The 23,326-nt window shown below is 44.5% G+C and overlaps 1 protein-coding gene across 1 annotated transcript; it reads left to right on the top strand.

Moving 5' to 3' along the window:
* The first annotated feature begins 1,222 nt into the window (after positions 1-1,222).
* On the top strand, positions 1,223-22,668 carry LOC109449942 (phosphoserine aminotransferase). The gene is made up of 9 exons (XM_019736707.3): positions 1,223-1,598; positions 3,362-3,422; positions 4,358-4,427; positions 6,570-6,775; positions 7,608-7,780; positions 9,097-9,266; positions 15,860-15,988; positions 20,742-20,879; positions 21,519-22,668. Exons 1-9 carry the CDS (start codon positions 1,539-1,541, stop codon positions 21,622-21,624), a joined length of 1,113 nt encoding a protein of 370 aa, XP_019592266.2. The 5' UTR covers positions 1,223-1,538; the 3' UTR covers positions 21,625-22,668.
* Positions 22,669-23,326: the final 658 nt, after the last annotated feature.

The raw sequence follows: 23,326 nt of genomic DNA, 5'->3' as shown, positions 1-23,326 counted from the left end.
TTCATGAATCACTTAATAAAGCCCAATTAGGTCTTCAAATTTACTCAGTTGAATTTTGTTTTTTAACACCTCCATGAAATTTTGCAATTTGCTGAATGAAGGTGCTGAGGAAGGCAGTGACCTTGTTCATTTCAGCTTTTTCTAAAAACTTTGCCATCCAACTCCCAAACCCAAAGCAATACCCCAGATCCCAGCCCCGTCCTGCCCACATACTCACGGCAAAAAGCAAACAAAAGCCCAAACCAGGTCAATTTACTACAAGCCTTTTCAAAACGGGTAGTTGACACTGGCTGGTGCTATGCAATGACCCAGGATAGATAGGCATTGCGTGTATTCCTGGCATATCCATTTTGCTCAAAGATTTGGGAAAACATTTTTAAATTAAAAGAAACTAGGTCATATTATGGAGTAGAATACCAAGTTCACATTACATAGAATATGAAATTTTAGACTTCAGAGAAACTTCTTTCTTGCAGGGAAGGGGGCCTCCCTGTTTTAGAACCCCATCTCGGTCTCCCACTGGACTTTCAGAAGGACACTTTTGCAGAAACGTTTGAGCAGTGCTGGCTCTGCGCCAGGCCTGGCTCTGGGCCTCTCCCCTGGCTTGGGCTGCGGCTCCCTAGGGGTATCGCCTTCCTGTTAATATCTTTTCACGTTTCTAAACTCACAGCTTGTCAGCGCCCGAGCAACCTGAGAGCTAACGCCAGGTTTCAGCTCACTCGTTCCAAAACCGTAAATGCAGAATCAGCAATTTTGAAGGACTTGCCTGGGGGGGGGCATCCAGGTTTCCCAGGCCAGTAATCCTTCCAGAATCCGTGGCCGCTTCCATCCTTTAATCCTGCAGAAATTCAGTGCCTGACTGCACGTGCAATGAACCTTACCCACCACCCACCCATCCTGGGCCCATTCCTCACCCTGCAGTTCCAACCTTGGGAGCTCGGCCTCTCCACTGCAGTATCTGGCACCGAGGGGGTGCTTAGAAAAGTTTGATGAATTAATGACTGCTGGTTCTGAAACAAATGCATCACACCCTAGTCCAGGCGAAAGATGAAGGAAAGGTGGTTGGATGGAAAGAGCGGGCGCAATTTGCTCTGTGTCTCCCCCTGCAGCCAAGAGAGAGCGGTTTAGGGTCAGGGTTGCAGGACTTGAACAGGCCAGATGGAGGGCGCAGGAGCACCAACGCAGGTTGCCAGGGGCAGCCTCTTTCCTCCGCCCACGATCTTAGTGCGGGGGCGCAGACGAGCCGGCTGGCTGGTGCAATCTCCAGCGCGCCTTGCATTGATCAAAAGGAAAAAAAAAACAGGGTTGAAATCGTAAACTGGGGGAGGAGCAACGGCTCCCAGCCTCGGCTGGTAAGCGCGACCAATGGAAATGCGAGCCCCATTGCGCGAACCAATCAACGCAGGACCTGCGACAGCGCGGCCAATGGGGACGGCAGTTCAGCGCTGGAAGTGGGCAGAGAGTCCGCACCGGGGACAGACTCGCGCTGCCCACGCGTAGGTCCTTTCGGGCAGGCTAGCGGTCTGCGCCCTCGCACCATGGACGTCCCGAGGCAGGTGGTCAACTTCGGACCGGGGCCCGCCAAGCTGCCGCTCTCGGTAAGTCCCAGCGAGCGCGCGCCAAGAGTGCGCTTCCGGCGGGAGCACAAAAGCGGATGGTTGTGCATTTCTGCAAGGGTAGCTGTGCATCTTGAGCGGTGGTTGTGCATCTCTGCGCGGTGCGCTGGGATCCCCACTGCCCGCCGCGAGCCTCCCGAACGTTCTGCACCAGAAGCAGGTGGGCTTCTGGAAGAAGGCACTTGGGGAAGGAAGCTCGGTGAGGCATGCCTGTGCAGCTGCTCCGAGGCGTGCACGACTTTGCCCGCCCCGGCGTGCTGGCCCGAGGGTGCACCGCACCTGTAGACTCCAGCAGACTCCTCTCTCAGTCCCGGGCGCGGGCGCCGCGAAAAGATAAAAAACTCTCATTCTGCGTTGGCCTCCCGGAGTAGTGGCGCGAGCCAGGCATTGTTGAGGGGATGCATGAATGGACACGGTTGAATGAATGGGGATCGCGTTAGCTGGAGGGAATTGCAAACTGGAGGCCCACGTTTTCCTCCCCTCCCCCCACCCACGTAAACAGCGTTTGGTTTAGCCAGCAGTTGGGAACCTTGCAGTCTTCTATTCCACAGAATCTACTCTTCCGTAAAACCTTTTTTTCCACTGCGTTTCACGCGTAATTTTTTTTGTTTTTTCAAACGGCTGGTCTCCCAAAGGCATTTGTGTATTCATACTCTGGTAGGCATTGGGCTGCTAGCCCAGTTCCTTCACTTTGTTCTGTAGCAAATGAATGATTGAATTCTCTCCAGGCCACAACCAGACCTTTCAAGTGCAAGGGGCCACTCATCCCCTGCCTTCCAAACTTCCAGTCAGATTTCAGCTTTCTCCCATCCCCCACACCCCGCCCACACCCCAACTGTGAAGCATGTCACTGATGTGCTTGAACGCTCTGAGAAGCTGCCGGCGGTTGCTGTTAGATTTTTATTTTTCTAACCAGGATGACTGATAATATGTTGTAGCAACATGGGCACATCCAAGTACTTTACAATCATCTATTGTTGAACAGACTAGAAATCTCCCTTGGACAGAGCCCTCTCTGTATTATGGCAAGAACAGAGAATCTTACAATTTTAGAGGGAAAAGGGTATTTTGCTTTTCTAGGAGCAGCGTTCACAGTAGCTGGGAGAACAGGCCTTTTTTTTAAAAACTAAATTTATTTGGGTGACATTGGTTAGTAAAATTACATAGGTTTCAAGTATGCTTTTCTATAATACATCATCTATATATCATGTTGTGTGCTCACCACCCAGAGTCAGTACCTAGACCAAACATACGGAAAATCGAGGTATCTGTCTAATTTGGGCCTGATTGATTTTTTGGTAGTTCCCCAACCCAAAACTTTATACATTTTGTCCTTTTGCTTTAAGACAGTGGCAGATGAGATTGTGGAGGGGACATTTGCTAGGTTTTTCCCCAGACGTTTTTATCTTGAAAAGTTGTCAGAAAAATTGTATCTATGGTCATTTTCTTTTAAATACAAGTAAATGTTTATATCGAAGTAAATTCATGCCTTTGGAAAAAACTATCCTAGCAGCAAGCACATTTGGTTATTTCAAATTCAACTTGTGTGTAAATTGCACCTTCTGAGCTCCAGGAAAATGGTGGGAGGAAGGCGATTGGCTGTGAGCTGGCTGTGGGCGGGGATAAACTTCTGGACCTCAACTGGCCTGTGGGTAAGACAGTCCCTCCTCCCCAAGTTTGTAGGTCTGGAGGGAGAGCTGTGCACAGAATATTCAAATCACCTATTTTCTTTTATTTTTTTCTAGGTATTGTTAGAGATCCAAAAAGAATTATTAGACTACAAAGGCATTGGGATTAGTGTTCTTGGTAAGATTTGATTTTTGATTCTGTGAATGTCCAACTTTCAAAGGGAACTAATTTAAATGCATCAAGCCTGGACTTTTTACAGTCTTCTTATAGGCCCTCGTAGATGTATTTTTAAATTTTGAAAACTTCAGTTGCATGTTTAGTGGAAGCAATCTTGAAATAGACCTAACAAATGCATATGAGGGGTTCATACATCTCAGTTTAGCATTTCATAATTGGTTTTGCTATTCATAGGATCTGAGATCAGAATAGTCTTACTGTGTACATTTACATACCAGTGTCCCAAACATTTATAAAATTGCTTCACATTCATTTTAGTTTTTACTGCACTTAAAAATGAACTTACTAAAAGTTTAAAAGTATACAAGTTTTTATGAAGATCTTGCCCATTAATAATTAAGTTTATTTTCGTTATATTTGGGCAAGAGGACTGTTGAGTTCTAAAATTTACTTTCTTTTATTTAATTTTCTTTTTTTTCTTTTGGTAGTCCCAAAGGTTGCATAGTATTAAGAAACCATATGGTTGACTGTATGCTCTTTGCTAGTAAATATTGTTCCTGTGGGTTTGGGACATGTATTTAGGTTTCTGTGAACTGTGAGTGCAGTGTAAACTTTTATATTGTTGTCCCAAAGGGCAACCATTATAAAGACTCAATTTTGTGAGAAAGATGGTGAAAAATCACAGACACTGAAACTGTGCCACTTGAAAAAATCATTCTGTGGTTACTGTAAGGCTATAATTATAATGCTTGCAAATTGAAAATCAAATCAATTTGGATTTTCCCCAAAATGAGTGTTGGCCCACAATTTGAATACAAAATAACTGAAATTTCCACCTGTTGTTTACTTGCAAATTTTGTCTTTACTTTTGAAGTTGTTTGTATTCATTTGGTTTTGAACTGGAATTTTTTTGTTGTTTATCTTTCCTTCCACAGAAATGAGCCACAGGTCATCAGATTTTGCTAAGATTCTTAACAACACAGAGAATCTTGTGCGGGAATTGCTGTAAGTTTAAAATTTTAAAGCTCAAACTGCATTACTTTTGTTTGATAATAAGTATCCCTGGGTGTTTTATATTATTTTCTATACTCTGCTATTTAGAATATTCTGTAATTAAAAATAATCTTACTAAGGTCCTCCCAAATTCAGTAAATTAGTACAGAATGCTTTTTATTTGTTCCCTCTTCTGCATTTGTGTATTTTAATTTTATGTGGTATTTCCAGAATTATATCCAAAGTCATTATATCCAGGAAAGATTTTTCATAACTGTGGGAGTTCAGCTGGCATAAAAGGGATTTAAATAACAAAGAAAGGGTCATAGTTGTCAGCATAATTAACTATAATCTAGTTCACTGGTTCTGGAAGTATGGGTCTCATACTACCTGTCAGAATTACCTGGTTGGGGGGAAGTATTAAAAAATTCAAGCGCTGAGCCTCACCCTGACCTGCTGAGTCAGAACCTGTAGAAACTATGTTTTTAACAGGCTCCTTCATTCATTTTAATAGTTCTGAACTCCAGGAACTGCTGCTCAAATCAACTTCTAGGTTATCTGCACTGCTCTTCTTATCCAGAGGAAATGTTATTCTTAAATAGATTGTTGTTTAAAGCAGAGATTTTATAGTATTTTCACATATACATACTTGTATGTTATGTGGAAAAAAAAACAACAACCACTCCAAATACTAGTGCACGTTCATGGTAGAATGTTTAGGAAAAACAAACTCACAAATTAAACTGGAATTATGTATAACCCCACTGCTCAGGGGCAATCATTGTTAATGTTTTAGGGTCCATCCTTGCATTCTTTCATCAGTAATTGGAATTGCACCAACTATTTCCTTACATTCCTTTTAAATTGCCTTGATGAACGCTTCGGATGGGGTGGGCAAGGTGCCATTTTTGTGAGGAACAGTAGCAGCCCATTGCAATGTGAGTATTCAGAAACGGCGATCATCTGTTTGGCTTGGGCTGATGGGTCACATGTCGTGTTCACAGAACAATCCTGTCCTCCATGGGGGGGCAGGGGGTATTTGGATCCTTGGCCCACAAGGCTGTGAGCATCTTCAGATTGGACTCCCAGTTCAACTTACGGGCCTATCCTTTGTCTCCTAACCAACTTCCTACCTTGTATCCCTGTACCTAGACCTCTGTCCAGTGTCCTTCCATCCAGTTCTTGGCATTGTTCACTGCCCTGCATCTGTATGACATAATCCTGCCGTCTTGCCTGCATGCTTTGCTATCCTACTGAGCACGTATATAGGCAGGCATGGCCAGAACCAGATGTTTGTACACCACCTGTTTCCCAGGACCATCTCACGTTGCCCTGCCCTTTGGTACTTATGCCTCTGTGCTGGAGCTCTGTCCCCCGGTCACCTGCCTCTGTCTGCCTGTTCCCAAGCTCTGGCCTTGCTCAAAGTCTTGGATCCACGTTCCCTAGCCTAGCTCTCTGCAGCTGGCCTTCTCCAACTGCCTGTCATCCTTCTAGCCATCATGTTAATTTTCCATGCTGGAGTCAGAAAATTTCATTCTTATTCTCAATGTGTATTGGGTGCCTCGTTATGTGATTAGACCTAAAACATGATCAAAGATCCTTCTCCAGTGTCCACTTGTTTCTTAGCCTAGACCAGCACGTGGATACTTTTAGGACTTGGTTGCAAGGGACAGAAGAGAAGCCCAGCTCATGGCTTAATCAAAGAAAGGAATGTATTACCTTGCATAATGGAAAAGTGCAGGAGTGATTTAAGAGCTCAAATGATGTCAGGAAGGTGTTTTTCTCCATCTCCTGGCTCTGCTTTCTTATGTGGTAGCACATCAGATGGTCACCGTTGGTTGCAGGATTAGTTCCTACATGTTCATTCTTTCCCTCTATAGAAACAGATCCTCTTTCCCAAAAGTTTGATCAAAGGTCTCAGAACCAAACCCCATTGGCCAGCTTGGGTCATGCCCTGAAGCTGGAGTTGGCTACCCTTGAACCGTGGGACTGAGAGTGGCAGTGAGATGATACTCTAAAGGAGCAGCAGGGTGTCACCAGCTTCTGTCCAAACAGTAACCACAGGCTTTCACCACAGGGCCAATAAATGGTTGTCCAAGTTGTGAATAGATAAACCCTATGAGTCTGTTTACTGTCTCCTGTGCTTCTGCCCAGAGCCGTTCCAGACAACTACAAGGTGATTTTTGTGCAAGGAGGTGGGTCTGGCCAGTTCAGTGCCGTGCCCTTAAATCTGATTGGCCTGAAAGCAGGAAGGTGTGCCGACTATGTGGTGACAGGAGCTTGGTCAGCTAAAGCAGCAGAAGAAGCCAAGAAGTTTGGGACTGTGAATATTGTCCACCCTAAACTTGGGAGTTACACGAGTAAGTGCTGGGAGCTGAACTGAACAGTGAAATGCTGACTGGGGGGGTCCTCCCTCAGGTTTACCCTTGCTTGGAGGAGAAATCTGCAGTTGTTATTAATTCTTTCCTCTCCTTGTCAGCAGTTAGTTTGATACCATTTCGATTGGATGGCTGTACTAGTTAAGACTACTAACTGGCTGATACAGAACGAGTATTCAGTAAACTCACTTAGCTGCAAAGCCTGGGGCCGGTTTGGCTTTAGGTATGGCTGGATCCAGGGCTCCAACACTATGTCCAGGTCTTGGTAATTCACTGTCTCTGGAGGTCCCACAGCCAAGAAAGCTGTTCTTTCATTTTTAGAAGATGGCTATATCCACTTCTGACCTAATATTTTCCCAAGTTTCAGTGCCTTTGCTCAAACATTCTAATAACAGTCTCATGTCTTCTGTGCCACATTCCAAATCAGTCACGTGACACTGTGCCTCAGTCACATATTACTTTGGGGCTGTGGGTGGAATTGGCTTCACTGGAACCACATGGGCTGAAAATGGGAAGGTTGAAGCCCCACGAGGAAACCAGTGGACCATCAATGGACACAGGATGCCAAGAAAAAACCCCCTAGTATCCACCCTGCCATTCTTGGAGGTTTAGCAGTCAGCAGGGTGGGATTAATCATCCTTTTAGGATGGTGATGCTGATTATAATGCAAGATGAATAGGGTGCTTTCATTTCTGAATGCTTTGGAATCGGTCTTTCACTGCCAGGGGAGGGGTATTATTCCTGGTCGACTCCCATCTACGTAAGGGAAGAGGGGAATGCAAATGCTTCATCTCCACCTTGTCTTCTGTGATAGAAATTCTGGACCCAAGCACCTGGACCCTCAGCCCGGATGCCTCCTATGTGTATTACTGCGCCAACGAGACTGTGCACGGCGTGGAGTTTGACTTTATCCCTGATGTCGGGGGAGCAGTACTGGTTTGTGATATGTCCTCAAACTTCCTATCCAAGCCAGTGGACGTTTCCAAGGTAGCGTCTAAAAGAGGCTGGGTGAGAGCATCCCAGCCTCTTGGTTTCTTGAAGGGCATTTTACTGTATACTAGAACAGGAGAGGCTGGCAGTATTGGTTGTCAGAATGTTAGTCTTGACGTTCCCAGCCCTGAGTTGATGATTGCCTGATAGGGTCACACTTGAGTCCTTGGGAAATTTATCTGCCTTTGAGACTGGCTCTTAGCAGACTTTTTGGTCAATGCATTGGGAGTGGCTTGCTGTCTTCAAGGGAAGATGCAGATTATTCAAGCTCAGGGGGCCCTTGAAGGAACCCCATCTTGCCTTGTACGCACCTCATCTCCAAGAGCGTTGACAGGACACACTGACCTAGGTGCATGCAACAAGGGGATGTTAATATTTGTAAGTAATTTAAAACAAAGTAAATGGTAGTCTGCCTTTTAAAAAATTATAGTAAAATATGCTTAACGTAAAATTGACCATTTTAACCATTTTTAAGTGTACAGTTCAATGGCATTAAATACATTCACACAGTTGTGCAGTCATCACCACCATCCATCTCCAGAACTTTTGATCTTCCCAGACTGAAACTATACTCATGAAACACTGACTTCCCAGTCCTCACTCCCCCATGGGCTACCGTATGTCAGAACTTCATTTGTTTTCAAGGCTGTGTCATCTATTGTGTATACCACCTTTTGGTTATCGCCTAGTTTGTGGTATCAGTCACCACATACTGGCAATTCGAAGCGTCAACTACAAAAATACTCCTGCCAGACCAGGTGGTGCCCATTCTTCACACATGGGACGCTACTTGATTTTCCTAAAGTTTTCACGGGGAAGCATGGGGCGGGGTTCTCTATCTTACAAGACAAAGTTTCCTAAGTACTTTTAAATTTCTATTTTCTAAAATTTCTTCTCAGGCAGTTTGTTTTAATATTTCCTAGTATTCTTCTGATTGTTTCTTTATACAACTATAAATGGATTAAAAATTCTGTTTCTTTTGCTTACCAAGGACAGTTAGCCTCCCTATTTTAAAGACCAGCTTAGATGTAGAAAGGAAGTATGCAGAGTGAATATGAATATTCAGTGATGGCCTTGGACTAGTCCCTCACTGGGGAGAAGGACCAGGCAGGTATGTAACCTGCAGGCCTCTGAATTCACAAATACTGATTAGCAGTCAGATGGAGATTCCTTTAGAGAAGGGAATGCACTCTGAATCAGAATAAAATAGTTACTTCCTCATAAAAATTGTGCTTTGGAAAGAGGTTGGGAAGTTGAAGTACATTTATGAAAAATGACCACGCACATCTAAAATGGCATTTTCTTGTTTTTAGTTCGGTGTGATTTTTGCTGGTGCACAGAAGAATGTTGGCTCTGCAGGGGTCACAGTGGTGATCATCCGCGATGACCTGCTAGGGTTCGCCCTCAAAGAGTGCCCCTCGATCCTGGAGTACAAAGTGCAGGCCGGAAACAGCTCGTTGTACAACACACCTCCCTGCTTCAGGTAACTCCAGGATGTGGCTTGTGGACCGATTGAGGGGGTCTCTTTCCCATCAGAGCAGAGGTGACTTTAAAATAGAGCATATTTCTATAAACCAGTGACCTGATAGCCTAGAATCAGAATTCTCTGTCTAGCTCGTGTCTCCCTTGTTACCCTCTGCAGTGTTGACCAGTCTTCCTTCTAGCCCTTTCCTGGGTGAGTGTGTATGTGTTTTTGTTTGATCTTGGTAGGCTTTCTGGTTCACCATTAACCCAAAAGCTCTCTGTAGGCGAAGTGCTATGGCTGTATCTCAAACAACCAGTGCACATTTGGAGAAGAATTTTTAAAGTCTGGGCCTCCCCCACTTTCTTCTCTTTCCCCACTGGGCTTGCAGGAAGCTGGCTGCAGGCTGCATGGCAGCAAACGTACTGGCTTGGAACAAACACCTTCCTGGTTTTTCACCCAATCTGCAGGGGTCCTGTTAACCTGGCCCCTTTTAGCCAAGTGAGAGGCTACATTGCAGCCCTTTCAGGGAGACTAAGGCTGTGGTGCCCATGGTCTTTTTTTTTCTTTTAAGATTTTTTTTTTTTAATTGGGGAAGGGGAACAGGACTTTATTGGGGAACAGTGTGTACTTCCAGGACTTTTTTTCCAAGTCAGGTCGTCCTTTCAATCTTAGTTGTGGAGGGTGCCATTCAGCTTCAAGTGTTGTCCTTTCAGTCTTAGTTGTGGAGGGTGCAACTCAGCTCCAGTTCCAGTAGCCGTTGCTAGTTGCAGGGGGCGCAGCCCACCATCCCTTGTGGGAGTCGAACCGGCAACCTTGTGGTTGAGAGCCTGTGCTCCAACCAACTGAGCCAACCAGAAGCTCAGCGGCAGCTCAGCTCATGGTGCCATGTTCAATCTTAGTTACAGGGGGCGCTGCCCACTATCCCTTGTGGGACTCGAGGAATCGAACCGGCAACCTTGTGGTTGAGAGGACACGCTCCAACCATCTGAGCCATCCGGGAGGCAGCTCAGCTCAGGGTGCCGTGTTCAATCTTAGTTGCAGGGGGCAGAGCCCAGCATCCCTTGCGGGACTCAAGGAGTTGAACCGGCAACCTTGTGGTTGAGAGCCCACTGGCCCATGTGGGAATCGAACTGGCAGCCTTCGAAGTTAGGAGCATGGAGCTCTAACCGCCTGAGCCACTGGGCCGGCCCCCCATGGTCTTTTAACTCCCAGGCTCCAGTGGTTTGGGAAAATCTTTGTGACACCAAGAATTTAACAATTGCCTAAGAGATTTTTACTACTAACTAGCTGTGTGACCTTGGGCAAGTCACTTAAGAAGTAATAATAGTACCCTCCTCATTGCGTTGCCCTGAGGATTAAGAGTGTGTGTGTGAAAAAAACAAAAAAAACAAAACAAAACAAAACAAAACAAAACAAAAAAAAAAAAGAGTGTGTGTGTGTATTTAACGCACTCAGTGAGTGCCTGGCACTTGCTGTTTCATAAATGTTAGCTGCTATGTTATTGTTGTTTCTGTTGTTGTTAGTTCCCAGAGCCTTAGCAGGGGAGGGAAGAGCTAGAGTTGATGGATTTATGTTTCCAGGGCACATATGATGTAAATTGTAATACATTATATGTATGACCCATTAATCTCCCAAACACTCTAGGACGTAGGTACTCTTCCATTTTTGCAAGTGAGAATCCGAGGCCGTACTTCTAGGAAGTGGCATAGCTGGGACTTGAACCCAGGCAGCTTGGCCCCAGAACCTAGGTTTGTATACCCTGTACCATAGTGCCCTTCACAACCAAAATTATCAGCGTGGATTTGTTGGTGTTTAAAGGATACCATCTTAGGAGACTAGCTGGCTGTTGGAGTCCAGCTCTTCCACTCCTGGATTTTTCTGTGATGGGTGGAAGTTCACTTAACACGTTGCATATGGCGGGGTTTAAATCCCTCGTGAAGATTCTCGTGATCCGTACGCAATGTGTTAAAGGAGGGGGCTGGGGCTGGTGCAGGCAGCTGTTCCATCTGGGTCAGGACTTTGTTAGAGGTCTCCCCACTAGGGGCCGCCTATAGAAAATTTCTTCCACATGAGTTGCCATAGGAAAGGAAGAAGTTTTTTTCAAAGTTAGAATTCCGATGGAATCTCTGCTGGTTTTCCACATGGCTCACATGAAGCAGAGCATCTCATTTTGTGTCCCCCGCTTTCCTCAGGGAATGGGTGGTCTGGTGCTAACTCTTCTGGTCACCTGTAAACCCCACTCTATTTTACACTGGTTGAAAGTGTTTTGAAAATGCCTGTTAGGGATGGAGCAGTGGGGGGTGCTGAATCTATTGCTCACCTCTAGGATTCTAGGCAATGGAAAAATTGTGCTTACTGGCCAGCTGGGAACTGAAAACTGGGAGTGTTGAGTGGTAAGGGACAGTTGGGGACCCTGAAGTGCAGATCTCCAGAAGAAGGGGCTTAGGTGCCAGGTTGCATAGTGGCAGATGGTGGCTGTCTTACCTGATAGAAGGTAGGGCCAGGGCCTGGCTCTCAGTCAGGTGAGTCTATCAGGGCCAGGCGGGGGCTACCACTGCACTGGGAAGGTGGAAGGAGACAAGAAGAAAACCATCTCTGAAATGTGGCCTAAAGGCTGGCATGTTCGGATTAGAGCACAGCCAGAGGAGCAGGGGGCTATCACACTTCTGGCACCTTCTCTAAGAGTTACCTTGAAACACATTTTCAAAAATGTAGTGAATATATTAATACACTGTTTGTTAATATTAGGGTAAAAATCAGCAGGAACAGTGAGAAAGTAGGCCAGTCTGTCTAATGGATGATGAAAGTGTCTGGAGTGAGGCCTGGAGACACAGAAAGTTGTACAACAGTAACTTTCTTATAGGGTCACTTTCCAGCCTTGGGCCTCAGGCCTTGACCTGGCCTTAACCAGATGGGTTAGCTGGTCACCTGAATGGAGGGCGACAGGAAGAGGAGGGTTCAGGAACTCCCTCTCCAGAACTTTCCTGCCTGAGGAGGGGGCTGAGCCAGAGACAAGGGCCAAAAAAAGGGAAAATTTCTTCCCCAGACAGATCAGAATAGTGATAATTGAGACCATCTGGGGGAGGGTTGTTAATATTTGATTAGTATCATGTAAATGTAGAAGATGAAAGAGACTGGGTTAAATGTACTCTGTCCCAAGACAACACCTGGAAGTTGGGTTGCTTTATTTTACCCTAGAGGAAGAGAAAAGGAACAAAGTAAATGTATAATTGAGCAATTACCCTGAATCTATGACTTGAAAAAGGTCGAGTTCATTTGCGGTCCTTAAATATTCAATAATAGAAAATTGTTGCTCACCCCAGTGAGAACAAGTTCCAAATAGAGACCTGCAGATTTGTGCTAAGCACCTTCCTCAATCCTTGAATGTAAGCTGATAAGGCGCTCAAAACACTGTGGAACTTTGTATTACACAGAAGCCCTTGAAAAGGTGCCAAGTTTGAAAACAAGCCTTTTTTTTTCAATCCTTTAAAATCAGAGCCTAATAGCTGTAGGCCCTGGAAAGTTTCTTTGAGCTGTGCTGTATTACTAGCCTTCAGATACTTGCCTGTAGCCCTGAGCAATGAATTGGGGTGGAATGAAGGACCCTTGGCCATTCTGTTTAACCCTTCAATAGAATGTGTTAAGCCCAGGGAGTGGATAAACACAAAGATGCCTAGCTGTTTTTCTAACCTCATTAAACAGCTTTTACTTAACTGTTATTAACTAAACCCTCAGTGTAAAAGAGTAATAAACAAAATAACCCCACTAATCCACTTATCAGAATGGCTTAGCCTTGTCCACCATTAACGCCAGAAACTCACCTGCAGAGTTAGAATCTTCAGTTAACAACCAGAGAGAGTTTTGTGGGGACTTTCTGGTATGCTCCTCTAAGCCCTAGTTTATAGAGAGTATTTTGTATATTAAAAAATTATAAGAGTAAGATGTGCTCTTAGCAAAGGTTTCTGCAGTGAGCAGAGCCTGCTGGGGTAAGCACTGTTAATTGCTTTGCTGTGTATCCTAACAGACCCTTAACTGGGCATATGCAAATATACAGAGGCATGTATTTAATTATGCAAATGAACTTTCCCTTACGTGCTGTTCTGTGAATTGAATTCCTTTTTCTCCACCCAACAAAAGACTATGAACACTGCCATATCCACTTAAATGCCTGCTTTTTTTACCTTTGAATTTTTGTGTAGTATTCCATAAAGTGGATGTACTGTGTGTTTGCAGGTGGCGTTTTAGAAGTGAAGGCATACATCAGTTAAAAGTTTTTCACTGATAGTGGGGAGAATTTAGACTAAATGGCAGAGCTGCATAAGCATTTTAGGCCCCTGTATTTTGAAGATTTTGGATTGTGTGAGAGTAGAAGCATGAGTTAATAATGAATTGGAAGCCCCAGTAAAGTCACTGGGGCCAACAGTCTTCCATTCCAGGCATGTCTTTTGGTCCCTAGGACAGCCCTTTGCCTCTTGGTGAGGCTTCATACATCTATCCGAGTGGTGCTGGCTCCAGACAATGTGTAAAATTGGCAGGCTTTGTGCTGACTGCCTGGTCAGACTTCATTAAGATTAGCCAGACAGCATGAGCAGCAAGCCTGGGATTGTGGACCCGGCCTGGGCCTTGCTGCAGCTTTGGATATGGTTTTTGAAGTAGCAACTTCGGAACCCTGGGATAACAGCTACAGGTAAAAGCAAAGCATGGCCTCTGTAAAGTACTGTCAGTGAACAGGCACGAGGGTGGCTTTGCTTGGATCTTGTGGCAGGGTGTGTTTCTGTGGTTTGTGGCGAGTGAGCCATTTGGGGTTAGATGGGAATTATAGAGTATCTTACAAAACAGAGGGATTGGCAGGCAGTGTCATTTCTGGAACACACCCGTGTCTGTACACGCCCGTGTGTGCTGTAATGCCAATGTAGCAGCTGAAGTTGGCAGCTGTGTTTGTGAGGCTTGGTGCCAGCCTGGCTGCCCCACTAGCAGGTGAGATAGTGGTTGAGGGTCCTGGAGGCCCTAGTAAAACAGAAGCCTTTGTGACTAGTGAGAAGAGCTTAGGCTTTGGAGTCAGTCTTGACTGGGGTTGGAATCCTGGCTTTATCAGTTTCCTCATCTAAAATGGGATAATGGTGCCTCTGACCTCAGGAGTATTGTGATCAACAAAAGGGAGAGCAACTAGCAGGATACCGGGCCCAAAGCAGACCTCAGTAATATCCTTTGCCTTCTCTTATTTTTCTCCTTTGCCCCTTTGATTTTCTCAGTCTTTATCCAGAGAACTACAGCTGAGGCTGTATTTACAGTGTTTCCCCGAAAATGAGACCGGGTCTCATATGAATTTTTGCTCCAAAAGACGCATGAGGGCTTATGTTCAGGGGATGTCATCCTGGAAAATCATGCTAGGGCTTATTTTCCGGTTAGGTCTTATTTTCGGGCAAACACGGTACGTACTCAAGGGCTGTTTTCTGCTCTGCCCTCTTTTCCCTTTCTGCCACTAGCTGCTGTTTCTCATTCTTCCCAGGGCTGTCCGGGTAGCTGGGCTGGGGAAACTTCTGGAGAGGCTACTGCATGGCTCTGGGTTCTGGCTGCTCTCTGCCCAGTGCCCGCTGGGTAGCCCGGCGTTAGCTTTTTCTACCTTCAGTGGGTGGGTGGAAACTCCTGGGTCCTCTGCCACCGGTGAGACAGTGAATGAGCCAGTCAGTACCTTGGGCTTCCCTGGGATCAGCCGGTGGCTGTTACAGCATTTTAACGATGGGCTTTCAGAAGATCACTGGGGAAACCACCTATTGCTCTTCAACATGTATGTTTTCAGCTTAGTTTTGACCAATTACTAGTAAAGATACTACTGACTACCACTTGTGTGGCCCACCTGCCACATGCCAGGTCCTGCGTCAAGCACTTCATCTCGCCCGTCTCCTGCAGTCCCCACAAGAGCCCTGAGGTCTCACAGGTGACAGAGAATAGAATAGGTCTCACAGGTGAGCCAAGGGGATAGAAAGGGATAATCCCAAGCTGTAGGAAGGACGGAGGTGCAGCAGGGCCTCTTGGACACAAATTCCACTCCATCCGATCTATGTTTTTGATCCTTGTTTCTCTCCTAGAATGTTGGCTTCATATTTTTCACATGAGCTGCTTCCATATGCACCCCGGGCTCTTACTGCCTATCTCACAGTTTCATCAACCCATGTGACTGCCTGTTCCCCTCACTCCCAATTCAGAGAATCCCAGGGAAGGCTCTTATTGGTCCAGTTAGGTTCCCTGCCCAACTGTGGGACCAGGAGAGCAAGGGACCCTGCTGGGTCTGCCTGTTGGGTGGGAAGGTAGAGTTGGGGAAATCTCAGTTCACCCCCAGGTCAGAACCCTTCTCCCACTGCTTGCTTCCTCTGTATGCCCCCTCAGAAGAAAAACACATGTACTTTCTGGGAGCTCTCAACCCCTAGAATTGGCGCCTATTCTTGCTTCATGATGTGCACTTGTCCTTGGTCTGCACATGGCCCCCTTCCATCTTGTCTGTGTCTAATGAAGTCTTTAACTCTGTTTTAGTACAACTTAACTGTTGGCTTGGATCTTTCCACTTTTGCAAAGCTGAACTAAGTGAATTTTTTGTTCAATCTTTATTTTAGCATCTACGTCATGGGCTTGGTTCTGGAGTGGATTAAGAACAACGGCGGTGCAGCAGCCATGGAGAAGCTTAGCTCCATCAAATCGCAAATGATTTATGATATTATTGATAATTCTCAAGGATTCTATGTGTAAGCTGATGAATTTTATCTCACATTTTGCCTTTTGTGAATTTAAAAATGTGTATATGTCCTGGTACTTTTGGCATGGGAAGTTCACTGCTTCCTTTATTACAGGATGAATGCCCCTGTAATTCCAGGCCTGCAGTCTGTGAATAGAATTGGCTGTGGTATGAGCTGACTGCTCGTTAAACATTCTTGTGACTAATTGATTCATGAATGTGTTGACCACTGGAGCAGCGCTTATGAGGGATACAGAAAACGTATGGACCTTGTATTAGTCTCCGAGGTCTGCTGGAACAAAGTACTATAAACAAACTGGTTGGCTTAAAATAACAGAAATTCATTCTCCCTGTTCTGAAGGGCAGAAGTTCGAATTAAGGTGTCAGCAAGGCTTTGCTCTCTCCAGACTCTAGGGGAGAGTCCATTCGTCTTTTCTTTCTTTTTTTTTTTTTTAAATTGGGGAAGGGGTACAGGAATTTATTGGGGAACAGTGTGTACTTCCAGGACTTTTTTCCAAGTCAAGTTGTTGTCCTTTCAGTCTTAGTTGTGGAGGGCGCAGCTCAGCTCCAGGTCCAGTTGCCATTGCTAGTTGCAGGGGGCGCAGCCCACTATCCCTTGTGGGAGTCGAACCAGCAACCTTGTGGTTGAGAGGATGCATTCCAACCAACTGAGCCATCCGGGAGGCAGCTCAGCTCAGCTCAAGGTGCCGTGTTCAATTTTAGTAGCGGGGGCAGAGCCCACCATCCCTTGCAGGACTCGAGGAATTGAACTGGCAACCTTGTGGTTGAGAGCCCACTGGCTCATGTGGGAATCGAACCGGCAGCCTTTGGAGTTAGAAGCATGGAGCTCTAACCGCCTGAGCCACCGGGCCGGCCGGGGAGAGTCCATTCTTGTCTCGTCCAGCTGCCAGTGGCTCCAGGCATTCCTTGGCTTGTTTCTGCCCCAATCTGCTTCCGCCTTCACATAGCATCTTTTTATCTTGTGTGTCTTCTGCCTCTTATAAGGAATGGGCCATTGAATTTAGAGCACAAAATGGGAGGACAGAAAGAATGGTGATGCCTCTGGAAAAAATCCAGGGAAATAGACAAAAAGGAAATGTAGAAGGAACATTGGGAATCCTGGGAATTCTTTTTCCCCAAGGTCCTTTTAACTCCAAACACTCAATTGGTCATTTCCCAGAAGGCAGACTGCCAAAGCCAACATGGCAGTTAAGTCTTCTTGTGGGGAATGTAATTATCTTCCCACCCCAAATTCCTCATTCACTTAGGAACAGCCTTGACCCAGAACTTGCACCCTCTTCAGAATAGACCTCTTTCTGGGAACTTCCATCCACCCCCTGGGCCACTGGCCCAGAAAATGTCATCCCAGTTCATGACATTCCTGTGGGATCTAGTCACTGAAGTAAAGAGCAGGCTTTCGTGCCTCCTCTCCTTACTGTTTGCAGTGGGATTGTCCCTGCACTACTTGTCCTGTACTCACTTGGGTTTTCAGCAAATTCTTCACTTTTCTTTCTGGCCCCAAAAGGGAGGTGAGACATTTTAAAAAGGAACACTGAGTACACTAGAATTAGAATTTGCCATTTACCACTACCTTTGCTTCTCGTTTTTGTTCTCTATTTCGGGCCCCCTGATTTGTAAAGGCAGCCCCTTTACTGAACACAGTTCTGGGTGGTTCACTGGGGGTTGCCCCAGTGTTGCCAGTGACCCTAGCAGGGAACTCGGAGATTAGATAGGACAACAGTAGAAGTCCCTGTGTTCATTCCATAGCCTAACCACCCACACGGCTCTGGTTGACCTCAAGATGAGCCCACATGAGCAGTATAGCATCTTGGGCTTAGAAGCCTTGCTTTGCCACTAGCATATGCATGTGACCTTGGACAAATGACCTAGCTGCTCAAACTCAGTTTCCTCATCTGTACAATTGCTGTAATAATGGCACAAACTTCTTTTGACTTTCATGAGGATTAGGTGAAAATGTATGTGAATACAGAATACATATACAAGGGTTAAGAACATGGGCTCTTGCACCGGTTTGTTGTCTAAGGCACTAGAAACAGTATTTGGCATATAGGGAGCATTCCTTAAGACTTAGCTCTAAATATTATTTGCGGTTATTAGGGACGTTCCACACTATGTCAGCACTTAGGACATTCCTGACACAGTGCTTAATGTATATTAGATATTAATTTTAATGTTATAAAGATGTCCGTGTATAGAGTCCATATCCAGACATGTTGTTACCTTTTTTACCACCTTCATGTGGGGTGGAAAGAGAGGGAAGAAAAAAAAAATCCAGGTTTCCATTTCTGTCATCCAAAATCTGGTTGTTCCTCATTGCTCAAGGATCCCACCCAGTTTCCAGGAGAGAATATCTGCAGGACCATCATAGCCCAGGCCCTACCCAGGCCAGGAACAGCAAATCTCCAGCCACATCAGAGAATCAGCCGGGGTGGGGTCCCCGCCACCTTTGCAGATTCAAATTCTCCTGCCAGAATGCCAGTCTTTCATCTCCAATCCTAACCACTCCCATGTGCCCTCCTCTGAAACCTTTCAACCTTCTCTCAGGCAGAATTCCTTGTTTGGCTCTGCTTCCACAGCCCTTAGCTGTCACAGCACTTGTCCCAAGGAATTTTAATTCCCTACCCAGCCATCTTGCTCGATTGGGAGCAGTTAATTCCCTTTAATCTTGTTTTTCCTCTTCTCACCCTCATACCAGCGACACTTTTGAGCACTATGTAAATATTTGTTGTGTGCAGATTTAATCTTTAATTTCTAGCTTTTATGACAGTATTGCTGTCATGATATCATCTACTTTCACAATAACATGTGTAAATGGAGGGGGGGGGATGAACTATAAATACAGATTCTTCATTCTTCCCCCGTTTAGTTTTTTTTTTCTTAAATTAGCTGTGCCTTTTGGTGCTCCATGTCTGTAACTGGACCATCACATTGGGGCAGCAGAATATCGAAAGATGGTATCCACTGAATTTTTAATTTAAATGTCAACCATGACACTTAGCACCTTGTAAAAAGGGGAGGGCCTGGAATTCAGGCTCAAAGCCTATTATGAGATATTTGGTTTCCCTTCCTGCCTTCTTGAGTCTCTTCTGCAGGTGGGTGTGCACTTGACTTCTTTTAACTTTAAGAGGAATTATGTATGTGCCCTCAGGGGAGAGCATAACTTTTAGTGGGGGCTTCCTCACACTGTTTTTATTTGCTGTTTAATTTTCATGAAACACACTCTGTAGAAGTGTAAGGCTAAGACAGGAAGTGCTTTGAGAAAACAGAGAAAGGGTTATTACATATTTTACTTTTCATTTAGTCCAGCATAGCATGTCAGTTCCTCTTCCATTTGTCTCATTTTGGAAGGTCTGCATAAGTCTTGTGCAAGGTGCTGGGAATAAAAAGATCAATTTATTGAATTTAACAGATACTTTTATCACATTTATTCTGTACTAGACGCTGTTCTAAATTGTATCAGTTGTCTTGTTTTGCATCAAAGAACACTCCAAGACAGTGACTTAAAAGGACAACAATTTTTTTTGCTCATGTTTCTCTGGGTCAGCAGGTTTAGCTGGGCTCAGCTGGGCGGTTTTGCTGCTCTCACCTGGGACCACTTATTCAACTGAAGTCATCTGGTAATTCGCCTGGAGCCAGTGGTCAAAAATGGCCTCACTCACATGTCTGGGAGTGATGCTGGCTTTTGGCTGGGCTTCAATTTCCATCAGGTTAGCCTCTTATTTCCATCAGGCTAGCTCGGGCTTACTTATGTGGCAGCAGCAATGTTTTTTTTTGTTTGTTTTTTTTTGTTCTTAAACTTTTATTTATTTACATGTGTTTTTCTAGGACGCATCAGCTCCAAGTCAAGTAGTTGTTTCAATCTAGTTGTGGAGGGCGCAGCTCACAGTGGCCCATATGGGGATGGAACCGGCAATCTTGTTTGTTAAGAGCACTGCACTCTAACCTACTGAGCTAACTGGCTGCCCCAGCAGCAGTGTTTTAAGAGGGCAGATGTAGAGGCTACATGGCCTTTGAGGCCTAGGCTTGGAATTTGCACAGCATCAGTTTAGTTGTCGTCTGTATCAAAGCACGTCACAGGGCCAGCCCAAATTCAAAAAGTGTGGCAAACTAGACCGCATCTGTGGCTGGGAGGGCTGCAGAGAGTTTGTGACCATTTAAAAATATACCACAAAAATTCTTTATAAATACACTTGATGTGATCCTCACATCAACCTTATGAAGTAAGTTCCATTATTCTTCCCACTGTTCAACAGATGAAAAAAGTGACGCAAAACAGGGAGGTTAGTAACGTACTCAGGGTCACACAGCTTGGGACAGTACAGTGTGATAAGTGCTTTGAAAGCTGCTGCTCATAATTTTAAAGTCTCAGCCGTTATTAGGACCAACATTTTTTCTCTGCAGCCTTGTAGAGAAAAGGTCACTCACATTGCTGTGTGGCTGCCATGTGTTGGAAGCTTCATATATGTTGTATCACTGAATTGTCATAACTAGTCTGAAATACAGGTATTATTATTCCCAATATTCAGATGAGAAAACTGAGGCTCATGGAAATTAAGTACAAGTCATATAATAAGAGAATGCTAAGAGAGGTCTCCCTAAGTAAATTATAAATGTCCTGGGGGCAGATCTCTTTTTAATCTCCTGTTTCCATCTAGAAAATGTTTAAAAAATTTTTTCTGTTGATTTGTTAATGGCAGTTACACATTTCAGAAAAGTGCTGAAATAATAAACATGTTTTTCAGATGTCCAGTGGAGCCCCAGAATAGAAGCAAGATGAATATCCCATTTCGCATTGGCAATGCCAAAGGAGACGATGCTTTAGAAAAAAGATTTCTCGATAAAGCTCTTGATCTCAATATGATCTCCTTGAAAGGGCATAGGTGAGTACACATCCACTCTAGAAGCTTGGCAGAGAATGGGTTTCGGTTTTTAAATGTAGAATGATGCAGATCTTGGTGCCTGCCTGGCTTGGAGTAGCAATTATGGTGCCTTGTTGGAAAGACTAGTTGTGACAGGGGTAGTCCTTCTTCCTGTTGCTTGTAGAGCCCTTAGCACGATTCCCAGGCTGAGAGCATGATGGAGCCACATCTTCCAGGAGCTTTTGTTGAAATTACCCTTGATAATCTCGTAAGTTGCTCTTAAAGCACAGGGGTTGCCATCGCATCTCTGGTGAGGCTGGTACAATCCCATTCAGTGTAAGAACAGATTATTGTTGCTCCAGCTGAACACAGAGCAGTTAATCCTGCATGGTCTGTGAAAATACATCCTCCACAGCAGAGGTGAGACACCTACCCTGCACTGGCTCCCTGCTCGTGACTCCCTGTGTATGGCAGGCTCATCGAACAGTTAATCTAGGTTAACTGTTCACATGATGGACCCTTCAGTGAATTAACGAGAATTTTCTAATAATTAGATGTTTGAAGCTCCTGGCTGGCCACCTGTGGGGGTGCCTGGAAAGAGGGTGGTTTTGATGCTAAATTAGATGATTTTGTTAACTGCAGCATCTTTGGTTGTTCTAGGTCTGTGGGAGGCATTCGCGCCTCTCTGTATAATGCCGTCACAATCGAGGATGTTCAGGAGCTGGCAACCTTCATGAAGAATTTTTTGGAGATGCATCAACTATGAACACATCCTCACCAACGTATACTTTGCCCTTGACCATGTACAAAATTTAAAGTAACTTAGCAATGGCTTCAAAAACTTAAACGTGATATTTTTCTCAGAGGAACATGCTTATTATAGATTTTTTTCCCCCTCAAATAACAGCAGAACATCCATAGCTCTGCAAAGCTGGGGGACTTATCAGACAACTTAATTTTGACTTGAACTGGAAGCATTTGAAATATCTTCCTTTAGCTTTTCTAACGATTCCAGCTTATGTTGTCTTTGCTGCTACTTTTTCTAGCTAGATCTCAATATTCCAACTTACCTGTGGGCTTAATTAAACAACATGCAGTTAATTGTTTTTGGAGACGGCATACACACACAACATGGAGGGTGGGTGGGGTCCACTAGGTGCTGAATCTTAATCCTTTCCAAAATGACATCAGTGGGGTCTCCTGGGTTCCTCAGCTGTTAATTTAGATCGACATTGACCTGTAGTGAGTGTTTTATCAGTTCCAGGCTGAAGGGCAAACTAGAGACCTTACTTTATACTGTTACTCTCATCAAGAGATAAAAGTTACGTACTATGTGTTTATATAGCAAGGTCTGTTTTTAATACTGAATAGTTTATATCTCTGCATTTATATTTCTAATAATGCGGTTCTCAGTGGTATATGTAGAGACTTGGAGAATTTGTTAGAATCCTTGACCTTGTGTATTATAGCATCACATTTTCAACAGTTGTGTCTCTTCTCTCCCTGCTCCCTTTTTAAGCTGCTTCATACGATTTAGAAGTTCCATGATTTACTTTTATTTTCCTTTCAGTGAGTAAAAGAGAAGGTTGGTTGGTTGGTTCTTTATTTTTTAGTTATGTCATTAAACTAAAAATCTCTGTTAAACTCCCTTATCTATTGTTCATTTGACTGTTCTCATTATAGTGTTTGGTCAGAGTAATGCTGTGAGTTCTGGGATATCCTTGCTGAAGCGTCTTTTCCCTATTGTTTATCAGTTGACAGTATTTTATGTTGAATACATGATGGACATTAAAGTCCTAAAGCATCTAAACCTTTGTCAGTGAATTTTTTTATCTGCTTTTTAGACAGGTTGTTCTTTTTTAAACTTTATGGTGGGAAAATTGAGTCTAAAAATAGCATCTGAGAAGGGTAATTTAATTCAGTTCAGCCAAAGGTGCAAGACTTGAGTCCTGTAAATCATTTTTTTTTTTAAACGATTCCGTGCACCATGGTAGCTATCCATTGGCTTTTGGGATAGATATTATCAGCAACACAGTTCCTGGCGTCAAGTTTCATAAACTCTGTTGCACTCAGGCCAGAAACGTGCCTGTAGGATGGTTTTGCGCTATCGTCATGTTTCGTTGGATTGTGTACTGATTTCTCATCCCATCTATGTACCAGTTGGGTTATTTGGGTTCCCCTGGTGAAGGCTAAGCCCTCCAGTCTTAGTTTTCTCATCTATAGGAGAATTGAAATAACTCTCCACTTATCTCAAAAATGTGTAAGAATTTATAACGGTTCAATGCAGAATGTGAATAATAACCACAATAAATGTTTGAATAGCAAAAGCCAGCCAGTTCATGGAATCCAGCTAAGTGTTCACATGTAACAGAGTCAACCTCTTCTCCTTCATCCTTTCATGTGACCATTGCAAGTCTCTGTGGTTTGTACCATTCCCAAGCTCCTTGAATCTCCACTTCCATTACCAT

Source organism: Rhinolophus sinicus, chromosome 16, assembly GCF_057876585.1.
Source record: "Rhinolophus sinicus isolate RSI-liver-muscle chromosome 16, RSI-T2T, whole genome shotgun sequence".
Taxonomy (NCBI): domain Eukaryota; kingdom Metazoa; phylum Chordata; class Mammalia; order Chiroptera; family Rhinolophidae; genus Rhinolophus; species Rhinolophus sinicus.
Note: the sequence above shows the minus strand (reverse complement) of the source record. Positions and strands in the feature narration are given on the sequence as shown.